We start from the raw sequence: 15339 nt of genomic DNA on the forward strand, positions 1-15339 counted from the left end.
TAGGATGGGATAGTAAAACTTTGATTGCCCTATCTGGAAGAAACCTGGCAAATGCACTACGTTAATTTATTTTTATTTCCTTTTAGAATTTCAACAAGTACACATCACTCCACCAAAATTTACTTTGAAGCCAAGACCAAAAAGAAGTAAACGGCAGGTATGTATTCACAGGTATATTCTATGATGTTTTGAAGACACTGGCAACTGCCATTCGTTTAAATCTATATTAAATCTCTATAGGAAGGTTAAGTATTAGTTCAGGCATTTGTCAGGCTGTAGTAAACAGTAAGGTGACAGATCTGTAGGAGCAGTGAAGGAGGGCCATATTGTTCATAGACTCAAAAGGGACTTGGGATAGTGATGCTAATATGGTTATGGTTATTCATCATACAGATGGATTATGGCCCATGCAGTGGCATCTTAGGTTCTTTCTATCAGGCCTCTTTCCTTTCCTGGGTTGTACCACATCATGGAGCCTATTTGTAAAGATACCCTCTTAAGAATGAATCCACCAGGTTTTAAAGCCACAAAATGCTATTGTCACACATAAGCTATGTTGGAGTCTGGGATGTAAACTCAGGATGTCAGCTTTATGAATGTTCAGCAGATCTTGGACTTAGCAAAAATAATTACTTGTGTGATGCTTTACACCATAGGTGTAGGTTCTGTTAATCTCCTTTGCAGGAAAAAAAATGATATCTTTGAAATATGAAGATAACTTGGCTAGAAACAGAGCTGGGAAATGGTTTAGGTGAAATAAGAGCTCCAGTCATTAGAATACCATATGATTTCTCTCATTTGTGGAATCTAAAAAGTAATGAATAAACAAACAAACAAAAAGCAGAATCAGACCTGTAAATATAGAGAACAAACTGATGGTTGCTAGAGGAAAGTGAGTGGAGGGGATGAGCAAACTGGGTGAAGGGGAATTGGAGACACAGGGTTCCAGTTAGGAAATGCATAAGTCATAGGAATAAAGGACACAACACAGAGAAGTCAGCCATATCGTAATAGTGTTGTTTGGTGACAGATGACAGTTACCCTTGTGATAAGTACAGCATAATGGATGGAGAAGTTGAATCACTAAGTTGTACATGTGAAACTAATGGAATATAGTGTGTCCACTATACTCAAAAAAAGGAAAGGAAAGGAATGAACAGAACTCTGGTTATTAGAATTAAGATACCATATATTATGTATGTATGTTGGCATAAAAAAAACACAAGCTGGGGATCCCTGGGTGGCGCAGCGGTTTAGCGCCTGCCTTTGGCCCAGGGCGCGATCCTGGAGACCCGGGATCGAATCCCACGTTGGGCTCCCGGTGCATGGAGCCTGCTTCTCCCTCTGCCTGTGTCTCTGCCTCTATCTCTCTCTGTGACTATCATAAATAAATAAAAATTAAAAAAAAAAAAAAACACAAGCTGAGAGAAATAGACCTCTATTAAGATTTCTAGTAAGAAACCAGTTATCTGGGCAGCCCGGTTGGCTCAGCGGTTTAGCGCCGCCTTCAGCCTAGGGTGTGATCCTGGAGACCTGGGATCAAGTCCCACATCAGGCTCCCAGCATGGAGCCTGCTTCTCCCTCTGCCTGTGTCTCTGCCTCTCTCTCTCTCTCTCTCTCTCTCTCTGTCTCTGTCTCTCATGAATAAATAAATAAAATCTTAAAAAAAAAAAGAAACGAGTTATCTTCTGTTTAAAATATTTTTAGTAAGTATGAAATAAAATACGTGTATAGGGTCATTTCTAGTGTCAGTAATAATTACTTTTTTTTATTGAGGCACAGATACCTGTGCCTGGCTCTGTTCTAAGAATTTTAATTGTATTTTTTTAAATTTTTATTTATTTATGATAGAGAGAGAGAGAGAGGCAGAGACACAGGCAGAGGGAGAAGCAGGCTCCATGCACCGGGAGCCCGATGTGGGATTCGATCCGGGGTCTCCAGGATCACGCCCTGGGCCAAAGGCAGGAGCCAAACCACTGTACCACCCAGGGATCCCAGAATTTTAATTGTATTAACACATTTCATCCTCATAAAAATCTTATGAGGAAAGTATTATTATTATCCCCTTTTACTGCTAAAGACATTGAAGTGTAAGAACTTAAGAACCTTGTCCAGGGTTATAGTGAGTTATTCAATGGTAGAGCTCAGATTCTGACTTGGAAAGTCTGGTCTCAGAGAAGTGCTTATGACCACATATGCTTTGTATACTGCCTCTCAGAAAGCTTAGTGTTCCATGAATTGCTACCACAAGCTTTATATATTTTGTGAATATATGTATATACTGAGGGCTAGTTAAATAAATTAAGATTGCCAAAAAGATTAATTTGAAATAGTGTTTATTTTCATGAATTATGAGATCAGAGAATAGGATAGTTTTCTTTTAACACGTTCCTTGAAGTTGGTCACAAACATCTGTGATATCCCATCATTTGAAGGCAGACAAACACTGGATTTCTTTATCTGAGACAGCTGTCTGCCCATGATGGTGAAGTGCTATAAAACTGTATGGCTAGTATAGCAGCTCTCTGACATTAAGAAAATGTTGAGTCTTGTTAGAAAGTCTGCTGTATTAACTGGTAAGGTTCCGGTCTCTTCCACAATTACAAAGCAGATACTATCATCCTAGGCATTGTTTTTTAAAAAGGCTCGTGTCATTGGATGCAGTTTATATTACCTCTTGGTTTCCAGACCGAGAATTATAGACTATTATTCCTTTTCACCTTGGTGTAATACGGGATTTGAATTTTTAAAAAAAGCTTAAAAGTTCGGAAATGCATTTAGTACTGAAGCAAAATCCATGTGGCAGCAGGTTTTGTTTATTTTAAATGCATCTCTCAAAGCAAATGTTCATGTATTGATTTAGGTTTGATTGTATACCCCTTCACAAAAATAGCCATTGGACAAGTGAATAAAAAGATTTACTGAAAAAATGTGTATCAAAGCATAGAGTAATGGAAAAATTTAATTTTATAGATCTTGTTAAAGATTATATTATAGACGAACTTCAGGATACAAAGACACTGCCTTAGTGTCTCCTACCGTGGCATCCACTGATCATGATTTTGAAGGTGGAGAAAATTCAATATTGAATAGACAGATATATTATAGCTGTACTAGCTAACCCAGAACTTCCTAGAAGCTCTCAAAACTATCAGAACAAAGCTTTTATGTCATTTGGGGGATCCCTTGAGCTGTACCAGAGGAAGAAAGGGCATTCTCAATTTAAGATTTGGAGGTTATAAAATAAAAATGTCCATTAAACACTCCCTGCATCCCTTTAAGATCCTCAGAAACTTAAATTAAATGAGAAAGAATGTATTTCATGTGTTACAATCTCCAAGATAGACTGGTAAATGAAAATTACCTGATACAAAAGCTAGTGAAATAAATGGAAGTACTAAATAAAATGTTATATTTGATTTTATATATATAAATATTTCTGGAAGCAACCAGTAACTGTGGTATACCCATTGTGGGTGAAGGGTTAGCAACTAGGTAGATGGGGAACAGAAATAAGAAAGAAAAAAAAAAGAAATAAGAAAGACTTTGATTCTGAACCTTTTTATAGTTCTTTAATCTTTGAATCATATGAATTTATTACCTATTCAAAAACTGAGTAAAAGTGACAAAAATGAAAAAAATTCTGAAGGAATAAAAGTGGAAATTTTGTTTATTTCTCTCATGTTTTAGTTTTTTAAAATTAAAAACATTTTTCAACCTTGTTGAAGTATAATTAATTGACAAAGTTATAAGGTATTTGAAATGTACAATGGAATAATTTGATATAGATATACATTGTGAAAGGAACTCCCCATTGAGTTAATACATCCATCACCTCACATATTTACCTTTTATCTTAGTGAAAATATTTAAATTCTGTTGGCAAATTTTGATTATACAGTACGGCATTATCCATGTTAGTGTCTATCAACAAATGAATGTATCAAGAAAATATGTTATATATGTTATATACGTATAATGGAGTTTCAGCCTCTAAAAAGAAGGAAATCCTTTCATTTGTAAACATTGGTGAACCTGGAAGGCATTATCCTAAATGAAATAAGCCAGACAAGAAAGATAAATCCTGCATGGTATCACTTATATGTGGAACCAAAAAAAAAAAAAAAAAAAAAGTCAAACTCACAAAACAGTAGAAAAATGGTTGCCAAGGGCTGTGAGAATGGGGAATAAGCAGAGTTTGGAAAAAGGGTAGTGTGATGTGTGACATAATGTATAGCATATTTCTTAGTTTTCCACAGCCAAGTTCAGAGGGCTTATTTAGGTGCTATTTTTCCTTTACCATATTGCAGCTTCGTCGACATCCTCGTAACGTAGAGGAGGAGACCAAATATATTGAGCTGATGATTGTGAATGATCATCTAATGGTAGGATTTGCTGAGTTTTTTGTTTGAATTTGTCTGTGCCTAGAGGTAAAACTGGTGTGTGCAGAAGTAGGTTTTGGAAGAAACAAGAAGCCCAGAAAATTATAATTTGGAGAAGACATTTGTGTAGCCAAATATATTTGTTAGCCAGTAACAACCTCTAAATTGGAAACATTCTTAGGTGGAAGTAACTAGCAGTATTTTGTAAGATCCCAAAAATATTTCTTTGACTTAAAATTAGTCAGCCCTTTGGATTTGTTAAATGAATATTTTAATATTGAAGAAATCAGTGAGGCACCAGTAATATGATGCTTTGGTTTGCAGTGTACAACTTTATCCTAATAAAAGAAAAGCAGCTTTTCAATTTCTGACCTACTCTGCAGCAAACCATATGGAAATGCTTATATAGACAAGCAGTGAAGATTTTGGGATAGGATTCTGGCAAAACTTCCTTCTTGATGAGTCATTTATTTTGACTCCAAGTGTGCATACTCAATTTATGGGCATGTTGCAGTAAGTAGCTTACATTGAGCACTTAACAGTGAGTTATAATGTTAATTGCTCTATGTAGCCACCGTTTTAAACTAAACATGTTCAGTGATGCACATTGCTGAATTTTACTTAATTTCAGGTAAAAATGCATTTTAATTTGCTTTGAGTGATTTGAGGGAAAATGTACCATTTGTTTGCATATGATTAAACAGATATTGATCATCTATTATTACTGTTGCTAATGATAACAACAACAACAATAATAATAAATCTAGATTGAGTGCTGCTTCTTTGTTCAGGCTAAAACTAAGTTTTATCTTTCTAACTTCTTTGAAGTCAATGAATGTTACTGTTTCCTGAGATTTTTTTCTTGATCAGAGTAAGTTTTAAGAACATATATTTGGACATTTTAGGATAGTGCACATTTAGATGTCTATAGAGATCTGTAGGCAGGTAACCCAAATGAAGTAAGCCAGATGTAAAGCAGTAGGGAGAGGTGAGGCCTGTGGCAAAGGAAGAGACACATGGCCTGTCTAGTGGGAGTGGCTGCCTCTTAGTACCTGCTAGTTATCAACATGGGAGGATGCTAATTTTAAGGGAAGCCAGAAATCAGGTTTTACATGGTATTTCCTGGTTTTAAAAACACTGTTGAGGCCAAACAAAAGGTTTATTTCATCCACATCTAGTCTTTAAGCTAACTCTTTGTGACCCTTGCTGTAGGGCTTTCCTCTCCTTACTAATTAAGTCTTGTAGAACCTGTAAGTTTTTATACTTATAGCAGTATTCATGTGTACTTTTTCTATCCACCCTACTTAAATTTGTATGTCTTGCATTCGTAGACAACTTTCATATATTTTATCATTTTGAATAACAGTTTTGTGTTAAAAATAAACTTGTGAAATGGATAGAATAGGTATTTTTTACTTCATCTCACAGTTGAGTAAACTGAGGCCTCAAATTTTTAAGAGCCTTGCCTCAGACTGCACAGCATATAAAGAACTAGCTCTCAATTCATGCTTTTTACAGAAAGCCATAGAGATGTTTCAATTACACTGTTTTCTCTGCTTAGGTGATTATTTACTGATGACTTTGGAAGCCCTTCATTTGCTTTTTTGTTTGTTTTGTTTTCAGTTCAAAAAACATCGGCTTTCTGTTGTACACACCAATACATATGCGAAATCTGTGGTGAACATGGCAGATTTAGTAAGTATCAACTGGATTCAATATTGTCATAGAGGAATTTCATCTCCTGATTGCTAACAGATGGGATAATATGGTTCTTAAAATTTTGGTGCTCTGAATTGCTCTTCAGGCAGAGTGTCCCATAAGTTCCTAGTGACCTTGCAGTCGACTTCATTGATTTTGATCTTTGGCTGGGAAGATAATAAAAGGAGGTGGTTAAAGTTACCCATGGATTTATGCTTGAAATTACTCCTTATATTTTTCACATTGAAAAATAAAAAGTTGAGTCCTAGCCCTTAACAAAAATATTCATGATATATTTCCAACATCAGAGAAATATACAGTGGTTGTGCTATTTTCAAGAGAGTGCCTGGTTCTGTGGGAACGATACACTAAGTAATCCTACTGTATTTACTTTCTGAATCTTTTCTTGACAAGGCAATGCCGGTACTTTCTCCACAAGTTTAATTGGAGCCAATCAGGTTACATAGAAATCATATCCTTGAGGATTCTTCATTGTCCTGTTCTTTGCTTGGGAAACCCAAAAATGCATAAATTCTTTCTCCAGGGTACCAGACAAGAGACTCAGGGAGATCCTTGAAAAAGGGTGCAAATATTTGTCAAGAAGTGATCTCTTGTTTCTAATTAGTGCTCTTTTCTTTGGGTATTATTTGTAAATGGTTTGACTGTTACTCAAAGAAAATGCATGTGAATTAGAAAAATAATTATCTCCCTTAAAAACAATGTAATTTTTTACATTTAACTAAAACTCAAGAGTTTTCATAAAAGGAGCCTTATAGACTTATTCATAAATCATTTGATTTTACCTCATGTATAGCCGGTGTGTTCATTTTGTTAATATATCAGATATATAAAGACCAACTGAAGACAAGGATAGTATTGGTTGCCATGGAAACCTGGGCAGCTGACAACAAGTTCGCCATATCTGAAAATCCACTGATCATGCTACGTGAGTTTATGAAATACAGGAGGGATTTTATCAAAGAGAAGAGTGATGCAGTTCACCTTTTTTCGTACGTGGCTTATGATTTATTACTCTTTTTGGTTCCCTGCTGAATGTTCCATTACTTGTGACAGAGATGTATCCTTTCTCCTGTGTAATGCAATTAGGATTTGACATGCTAGATACATTTGGAAGAAGTTTTAAAGTATAGATTGTTTGAAATTGTCATGAAAGTGTAAGAGGTTTAATTTTGAATTATTTTATTATTGCATGCATATTTTTACTTAATTTTCAAGAGATTCAATCAGCGTTTGAGTAGAAGTACTGTTAATTCTCAAAGAATATTCTTGACAGATTATATTCTTTTAAGTTTCTACATTTTAAATGTTAATGTTACCTTTGCTTTGGTTCTAAGGGGAGATCTTAGTATTTCTGGAGTTTATTTTTAATTTTTTCTCACTTGCATGGGTTTTTTTAGGGGGATAAAATGCATAGTTGATATAACAGCATTTAAAAAGAAACCTATTATGTAAAGTAAGATCTGTTGAAGGAAGTTATAAGTGGAAGTAAAAGAGTATTTTGGGTAACTTTTGCATTTTACACAATTTCAAATTTATAGAAAAGTTGCAGGAATACTACAAGGAAATATCATATGCTCTTTACCCAGATTCATCAATTTACATTTTGCCCCATTTGTTTATGGTTTTCTTCCTTCTTTCCTTCTTCCTTTTTTCTCCTCCCTTTCTTCCTTTTTTCCTTTCATCCATTTATCTATCTTTTTTTTTTTTTCCTGAACCATTTGAGAGCAAGGGGGGAGATACTCACTTATTGAGCCTTCACTACTAAATACATGTATGTTCCCTAAAGATGAAGACATTCTCTTATATCACGAAAGTAAATTATTAAAACTTGAAAATTTAACAGTGATACAATACTTTTAAGTAACCCATCTTCTATATTTAACTTTCTCCAATTGTCTGAATAATGTCATTGATAGCTAATTCCCTCTCCACATTCAGGAGCCAGTCAGGGTCATGCATTGCATTTAATTGTCCTGTCTCTTTAGTCTCCTTTAATTTGACAGATTTCCTTAGCCTTTCTTTGTTTATTGTGGGCTTAACATTTTTGAAGAATGTAGGTCAGCTATTTTATAGAATGTGCTCCATTGTGGGGATATCTGATGTTTTCCTATTAAGAGATTCAAGTTAGGCATTTTGATCAGAAGTGATTTTGTATCTTTCTCAGAGTACATCATATTAATATTTTTTAAAAACAGGTATAGTTCTGTTGAAGATATTGCTCACGTGGGGAAATATCCCTCAGAAACTCTTTTTTTTTTTTCAGTTATGTGTGTAAACAATATTCACATTCCTCCCTTACCTTAGGAATATACAGTATAAGAATGTATTTGCATTGAGAAAATAGTGTGGTAAATTAATAATGAGTGGTACGGTGATATTTAAACTCTGAACAGTAAGCATTTTTCATTTCCTTTTCTAAAAGGGGAAGTCAATTTGAGAGTAGCCGGAGCGGGGCAGCTTATATTGGTGGGATTTGCTCGTTGCTGAAAGGAGGAGGCGTGAATGAAGTAGGTGTGAACATCTGTACAATACAAAGTGGTATGATGGCTGAAAATGTTTTCCTAATATTTAAGAGATAATTTCTCATATTCCATATTCCCTAGATGTTAGGTTGTTTTATTCAAAACCAGTATGGTTACTATAAATGACTGGAGGACAGAGGATAAGAAAATAATGGAAGATAATATTTGATAATTCTCTTCATAATTCTACCTAGAATAATCTCCAAATATAGCTATTTACAGATTATATAGGTAAAGTCTTTAACTTTATTGAAAATAAGGCCCTATTTTTTTGGCTGATTTCCTAGAGAATTGAATAATTCCCAAAGCACTGGCTTACTATCTAACAACCCAGTTGGAAATTTTCTTCCTTCTTCAATATTTGGCAAATTTTTGGAGAAAAAATAGACTAAGTTTTCCAAAGAGTTCCTTTTACCCCTCAGGTACTAAGTCTGATGGAAGTGATCTAAAAGAAAAACACTTGAGTGTACATATTGAAAAAATATCTATAGGTCTTCTCAAGTTTCTTTTGCCCACACATCATTACCATATCTTATTACTCATACCATTTGTTTGCTGAAGCCACATCCTTTTTAATTTGGGGAAATTTCAGGAGTGCAAGTGGACACACAAAAATGAACAAGTTTCAAATAATTTAGACATTTATTTTTTTATTATCTGAAAGGCTAATTTAAGTATATACAAGTATAGGTTTTTGAGAAATGTCACTAGTGAAATTTGGACTCAGAGTTAGGCTTAAATTTCTACACCCAAAAGGTGGTGATTCTCTGGCTTCTAGTCTTCCATATAAGATTGAATCAAACATGGATTTATTTCTTACAGTGTTTTCCCAAATGTTCCGTAGTTCAGCTTTAGCTACTGTATGTTTAACCTCTGCTAAATAAGATGCTTAGAAATTACTTATTTCCAATTATATTGTGACATTTTTCTCTGGCCCATCTTTAAAAAATAATTTTTGTTTACATGTCTTTTGTTTTTGTTTTTATCTTTCAGTTTGGGAAAACTGATTTAATGGCAGTTACACTTGCCCAGTCATTAGCCCATAATATTGGTATTATCTCAGACAAAAGAAAGTTAGCAAGTGGTAAGTTCAGCCTTGTGGTTTAGTTGTATTTAAAATAGACCATCTATAAATATTTTGGAGAATGAGATTTTAAATTCAGTTACTTGATCAAAAGAGTTTGGGTGATAGCATAAGATAAACAGCTGGGACATACGATATTTTTTTCAAAAGTGATGAAAGGTGATATTTGCCCTGGAGGTGAAAATTTTTCCACGTGTCATAAACATTTAAAACTGTGCGATGATAAATTCATTGTTGAATTTGACCTAAAAAAGGACAAAATAAACTCAGGTAATTTTAAGTGGCCTAGTAGAGAATCCTAGGCATGTTGGTTTAAGGCATACTGTTTTATTATGGTTTATTTAAAACATCTCTTGAGACTCCTGGGTGGCTTAGTGGTTGAGTGTCTGCCTTTGGCTCAACGTGTGATCCTGGGTCCGGGGATCGAGTCCTGCATCAGGTTCCCCCTCAGGGGAATCAAGCATCATATATTTGGAGTAATTTGATTAGAGCCATATTTATTCCATTATTTTATAAATTTTTAAAAATTTTTAATAAAGATTTTAGTTATTTATTCATGAGAGACACACACAGAGAGAGAGGCAGAGACATAGGCAGAGGGAGAAGCAGACTCCCTATGGGAAGCCTTATGTGGGATTTGATCCAAGGACCCCAGGATCATAACCTGAGCCAAAGGAAGATGCTCAACCACTGAGCCACCCAGGCGTCTCTTATTTTATGAATAACAAATATAAATATGATTGTTTATATTAATAATAACTATGACCATTTTATGAAGTGCCCATTATACGACAGATAACTGAATGCCAGTATTATCTACATCTAGATACTCATTTAATCCTCAAGGTAATCCTGCAAGACCTATTTCTAGCCCATCTTACAGAATAAGGTGCCTGGATGTGAAAGGGTAATGTCTCCAAAATTACTCACATATTAAGTGGCAAGTCCAGATTTGGGGGCCAGGTATTGTAAACCTTTCTGCCTAACCAGTTTACTGTGCTGTCTTCTAACCAGCAGCCTCGGTGCAGAGGTTTTAAATCTGGACTGGACAAGAAATTGTAAGAATTCCCATAAAGGACTATGAAACCAGAACCCTATAGTGATGCTATTTCATTGGTTTTATATTGTTAAGCCATTTTAAAGCATTTAATGAATGTTTTAAAATAAGGCCACTTGTTAAAATATCAAGATTTTACTTTAGTAAAAATTGTATAATCTTGATATGGTCAAAGTGGATTTTTGTTATTATGCATTGCATATAAAACTTTGAATATAAGGAAAATTAGAAAGTGGGTATTGCTTTTTAAAATGTACTTAAGGAATAAGGTGAAGATATACTTTTAAAAATAGACTACTATACTGCACCTGTTTTCACTCTGTAAAAAGGCATGTGTTTTCTTTTTCTCTTAGGTGAGTGTAAATGTGAGGACACGTGGTCTGGATGCATAATGGGAGACACTGGGTGAGCCACATCTTTTGAAAATAACTCAGTTTTCCTTTCCCTGCTGTGCTGTTGTCTCCTTAGGAGTATGATACCAACAACTTCGTACGTGGAACCTCACTACAGACATTAAAAAGAAAATTGGGTGTAGATTTTCTCAGTGGCTCTGTATTATAAAATATTTTCATAAAATAGTCTCTTATTTATAAAAACAATTGATGTCAGTTAAAATAGAAGACCAAAGACTTTGTTAGCCTTTAATCTAGGCTAGAAGTGTAAGAAGCAAGGAATAGCTTTGTTCTTCATGAATTACCTACTAATTTTCTTTTCTTTTGACTCTTCAATTCCAATTAAGTGGGTTGTAAAAAGTAGTGTGCTGGTAAGCAGATTCTCAAAATCAAAAACAAGAAGAGCCTGGATTTGTAGCTTTCTCAGATTTTTGTGGCTCAAACACAATGACTGATCTTAAGCTATCAGTAGTAGGGCACCGAGCAAGGAATAGGAAATAGAAGTATACATTCTGCTCTCCTGAGAAGGGTTTTCATTTTTTATGCCCTTCATACACTATCAGGTGCCAATCTTGTATTTATTTCTTCTTAAGAAACTGTACAACCATTCCTTTCGTGCTAAGCTCAATCACTATATCTTTAAACTTCTATCATCTTGAGCTCTTATTATCCTAATAACATTCTAGATACTCAGACAACTTTCAGCCTCCCTCTCTCCCCTCCTGAACTCTGTTTCCATCATCATTGAAAAGGTATAAAGAGTAGAAGAGTGGACCCTTGTATATCATCACCCAGCTTAAAAAAAAATACCACCAACATAGTTAAATCCCCCTTGTGTTCTCTCATACTGCTCTCCAGCCCAAGTTACTGCTGTCTTGAATTTGCTTATTATTATTCACAAACCCTTTTTAATACTTTTATTACTTATATGTATGCGTTGAAGTAATACACAGCATTGATTGCATGTTTTTAGTTTATATGAAAGGAATTGTACTATATGTACTCTTCCGTGATTTGCTTTTTTTGATCTTTATGTTTGTAAGATTTATCCATGCTAGTAAATATATAGCTCTAGTTCATGGAATGTATTCAGCACAGATTTCTCCCTTCTCTTTTTCATGCATGTGAATCATATCATTTTTCTGCTCAAAACTTTTGTGACTTTCTCTTGTCTGATGAATAAGGTTTAACGTTCTTCCGCCAGCACCTGGAGGAAGTGCATTATCTTTCTTCATCCTATTTATAATCTCATTTTCCACTGCTATTCATGGTCATTTGCTTATTACCATAGTTATATAGGGGTTTCCAGCCTTTTTGATTTTCTAACATAATCCTACATGGATTTTAAGCTTCTTAAAAATTTGCTCATCATAAATGTACATTAATTTCCAGCCTCTTTGGAGTCCTTCGATATATTCTCTTGATTTGGAATTCTCATTTTGCTCTAACTGCATTTCTAGCCATTTGAGATTTATTATAATTTTAACTCCTGCATTGTAATTTAATTCTGTATGTCCTTATGCTTTGCCTCACTAGTTCGTTGTGAATTTTTGAGGATTACATCTTAGCTAATAGGTGTTTCTGTTTGACCTTACATTGTAATATCTTGACACACTTGATTTTCAATAAATATTTATTGATATTGTAATTTTGAACTTCCAAGAAATGTATGAGAAGGAAGATAAATGATAGAGAGGACTGTATATGCAAGCATGTATTAAAATATTTTACAAAATATCTTTGGACTTTCTGTTTAGTAATAGAAGGAAATGTTAAAAGTCCTTATCCATAGTTTCAGTTTTCCAACACTTACTAAATTACAAGCTAGAAGTCCTTGTCTTTTAAAAGCTATTTGGTATGTTATGTTTGATTATTCTGTTTAATTACTAAAAACAAAATTTTGTAGACTGTCTGCCTAGATTAAGCATAATGTGTAGCTAAATCAAATGGCAACACTCAGAAATGAACAAAGCTCTTTCTATTGGAACTCCTCTGATATCAAGTAGATGTGTGCAAGAGAAAAACTTTAAAATAAAACGTGTTACATGATGCTATATATAATTTGAGCTGTGTCAAACATCACCAGACTATTAATTATGGACACTTATTTCCTGTGGGTACTTGCCCTCTTGTTTCTACTTTATGAACTTTCTGTTTACTGCTACATGTTGGAAAGCAGGTTGGAATTAATACCAGTCCTATTTAAAGGTATAAAAACTAGAATTTTGAGAAAGCATTGAATATAATAGATATATTTTCCTGCCAAAAAGATTTTTAGGAAGAGCCTAGGGAAATTTCTGCTTTCAGGTATTTGAAGAGCCATGGCATGGTAGAGGAATTAATCTTATTTGGTACAGGTCACTTCAAAGAACTGTGTGGGACAGTTTATAGGAAGTCTGATGTGGCACGGTGAAGGTAAGAACAGTCTACAAATTCCAAGTGTTTATATATAGAAGAGCTTTCCTGTGAGGTCGTGGGTTTCCTATCACTGTTGAGAGCAGACTGAATGCCCAGCTGGACAGTGGGCAGGAGCCTGGGCCAGGCTGAGACCCCGGAGGGCTCCTTTGCAGGGCAGGAGTTGAACTAGACTTGGGAATCCAACACAAAGAGTTATTCACTTTTCCTTTGCCACGAGGGGAATCATCTTGAGTTTTGACCAGTAGAATAAAGAGGGAACTTGAAGAAACCTTATTTAAATTCCGTAACTTAGAGATATGTAGGATGGATTAGAGGAGAAGGCAATAAAACATTGGCTAGGGTGCCATTTGAAGGGAAAATTAGAAGTAATATGCATAACAAATTTTTAAAATAAAGAATAAATTTCATGACCTGTTAGGAAGATGAAATGAAGGAGGTAAAATAATTCAGATAATGTAAACCCAGAATACCTTTATTTAGCACAAAACACTTGAAAAATTAGTTTAAGGTAAATTATCACTGTAAGTTCCATTCATTGATTCACAAAGCATTAATGTCTGTGCTAGAAAAAAGTAGGGATGTAATAGGACATAATACTTACAGGCTGGTGGGAGAGACTTTATAAAAACTATCTGTTTTTATTTTTTTAAGATTTTATTTATCTATTCATAGACACACAGAGAGAGGCAGAAGAAGAGGGAGAAGCAGGCTCCATGCAGGGAGCCCGATGTGGGACTCGATCCCAGGTCTCCAGGATCACACCCCAGGCTGCAGGCGGTGCCAAACCGCTGCGCCACCGGGACTGCCCAAAACTATCTGTTATTAATTGTGTCCTCACTTTAATAAAAGCTCAATGTAAAACAATTGTTGAAAATAGAGAAGGTTAAATTTTTATTACTTCTTGTTATTCAGTAATAGCCATGGTTAATGGTAAAATACTGCTAATCAGTACTTTTTCTTTTTCCATTTTATCATTGTTTTATAAAATTTGGATCTTGTATATGTCATTTGTATATTTTATAGTTAACATTATATAGTCAGCATTTCTAAGTCTTTATTTTTCAGTGTCATAATTATTAAGAATTCCATGGTATTCTGTTTTATTAATATATCACAGTTAACAGTTTTCTTCTAAACATTTATGTGATTTTTATGGCATTTGCTATTACAAATCATGCTACCGAAAGTTTCTTTCTTCTTATGTCTTTGTACCCATAGCTAGTTATTTCCTCTAGAAAAATTTCTTAAAGTAGAATTACTAGATTTAAGAATATTTCTGATTGGGATCCCTGGGTGGCGCAGCGGTTTAGCGCCTGCCTTTGGCCCAGGGCGTGATCCTGGAGACCCGGGATCGAATCCCACATCGGGCTCTCGGTGCATGGAGCCTGCTTCTCCCTCTGCCTATGTCTCTGCCTCTCTCTCTCTGTGACTATCATAAATAAATAAAAATTAAAAAAAATATATTTCTGATTGAAGATTCTTAATACATATTGCCAAATTGTTCTCCAGCTACATTTCTTTTTCTTCTGATCCCTTATTACCCGTTTTTGGATTTTGACATAATCTTAAGAAAAGTTGCAAGAATAGTAACAAAGAACCTTTTTGTCCTCTGAATCCTAATTTGCTAATTTGATACCCCATCACCCCCAAATACCTCAGTGTGCATTGCATACAAACAAGTCCATCCTCCTACAGAACCAAAGTGCAACCAATAAAATCATCTAATTCTTAGCCCTCATTTAAGATAGCCTTGTATTCCAGAAAT

General features: G+C 34.7%; 1 protein-coding gene across 30 annotated transcripts in view; it reads left to right on the plus strand.

Moving 5' to 3' along the window:
• ADAM22 (ADAM metallopeptidase domain 22) overlaps positions 1-15339 on the plus strand; it is a 224413-nt gene that overhangs the window by 153420 nt on the left and 55654 nt on the right. For all 30 annotated transcript variants that reach the window (XM_025471460.3, XM_025471466.3, XM_035698465.2 and 27 more), the window contains 7 exons: positions 87-157; positions 4311-4385; positions 6006-6077; positions 6924-7090; positions 8524-8608; positions 9617-9707; positions 11118-11169. In XM_025471460.3, coding sequence (XP_025327245.3) covers positions 87-157; positions 4311-4385; positions 6006-6077; positions 6924-7090; positions 8524-8608; positions 9617-9707; positions 11118-11169 — 613 coding nt within the window. The remainder of the gene's footprint in view (positions 1-86; positions 158-4310; positions 4386-6005; positions 6078-6923; positions 7091-8523; positions 8609-9616; positions 9708-11117; positions 11170-15339) is intronic.

This window comes from Canis lupus, chromosome 14, assembly GCF_003254725.2.
Source record: "Canis lupus dingo isolate Sandy chromosome 14, ASM325472v2, whole genome shotgun sequence".
In the NCBI taxonomy this organism is placed as follows: Eukaryota; Metazoa; Chordata; class Mammalia; order Carnivora; family Canidae; genus Canis; species Canis lupus.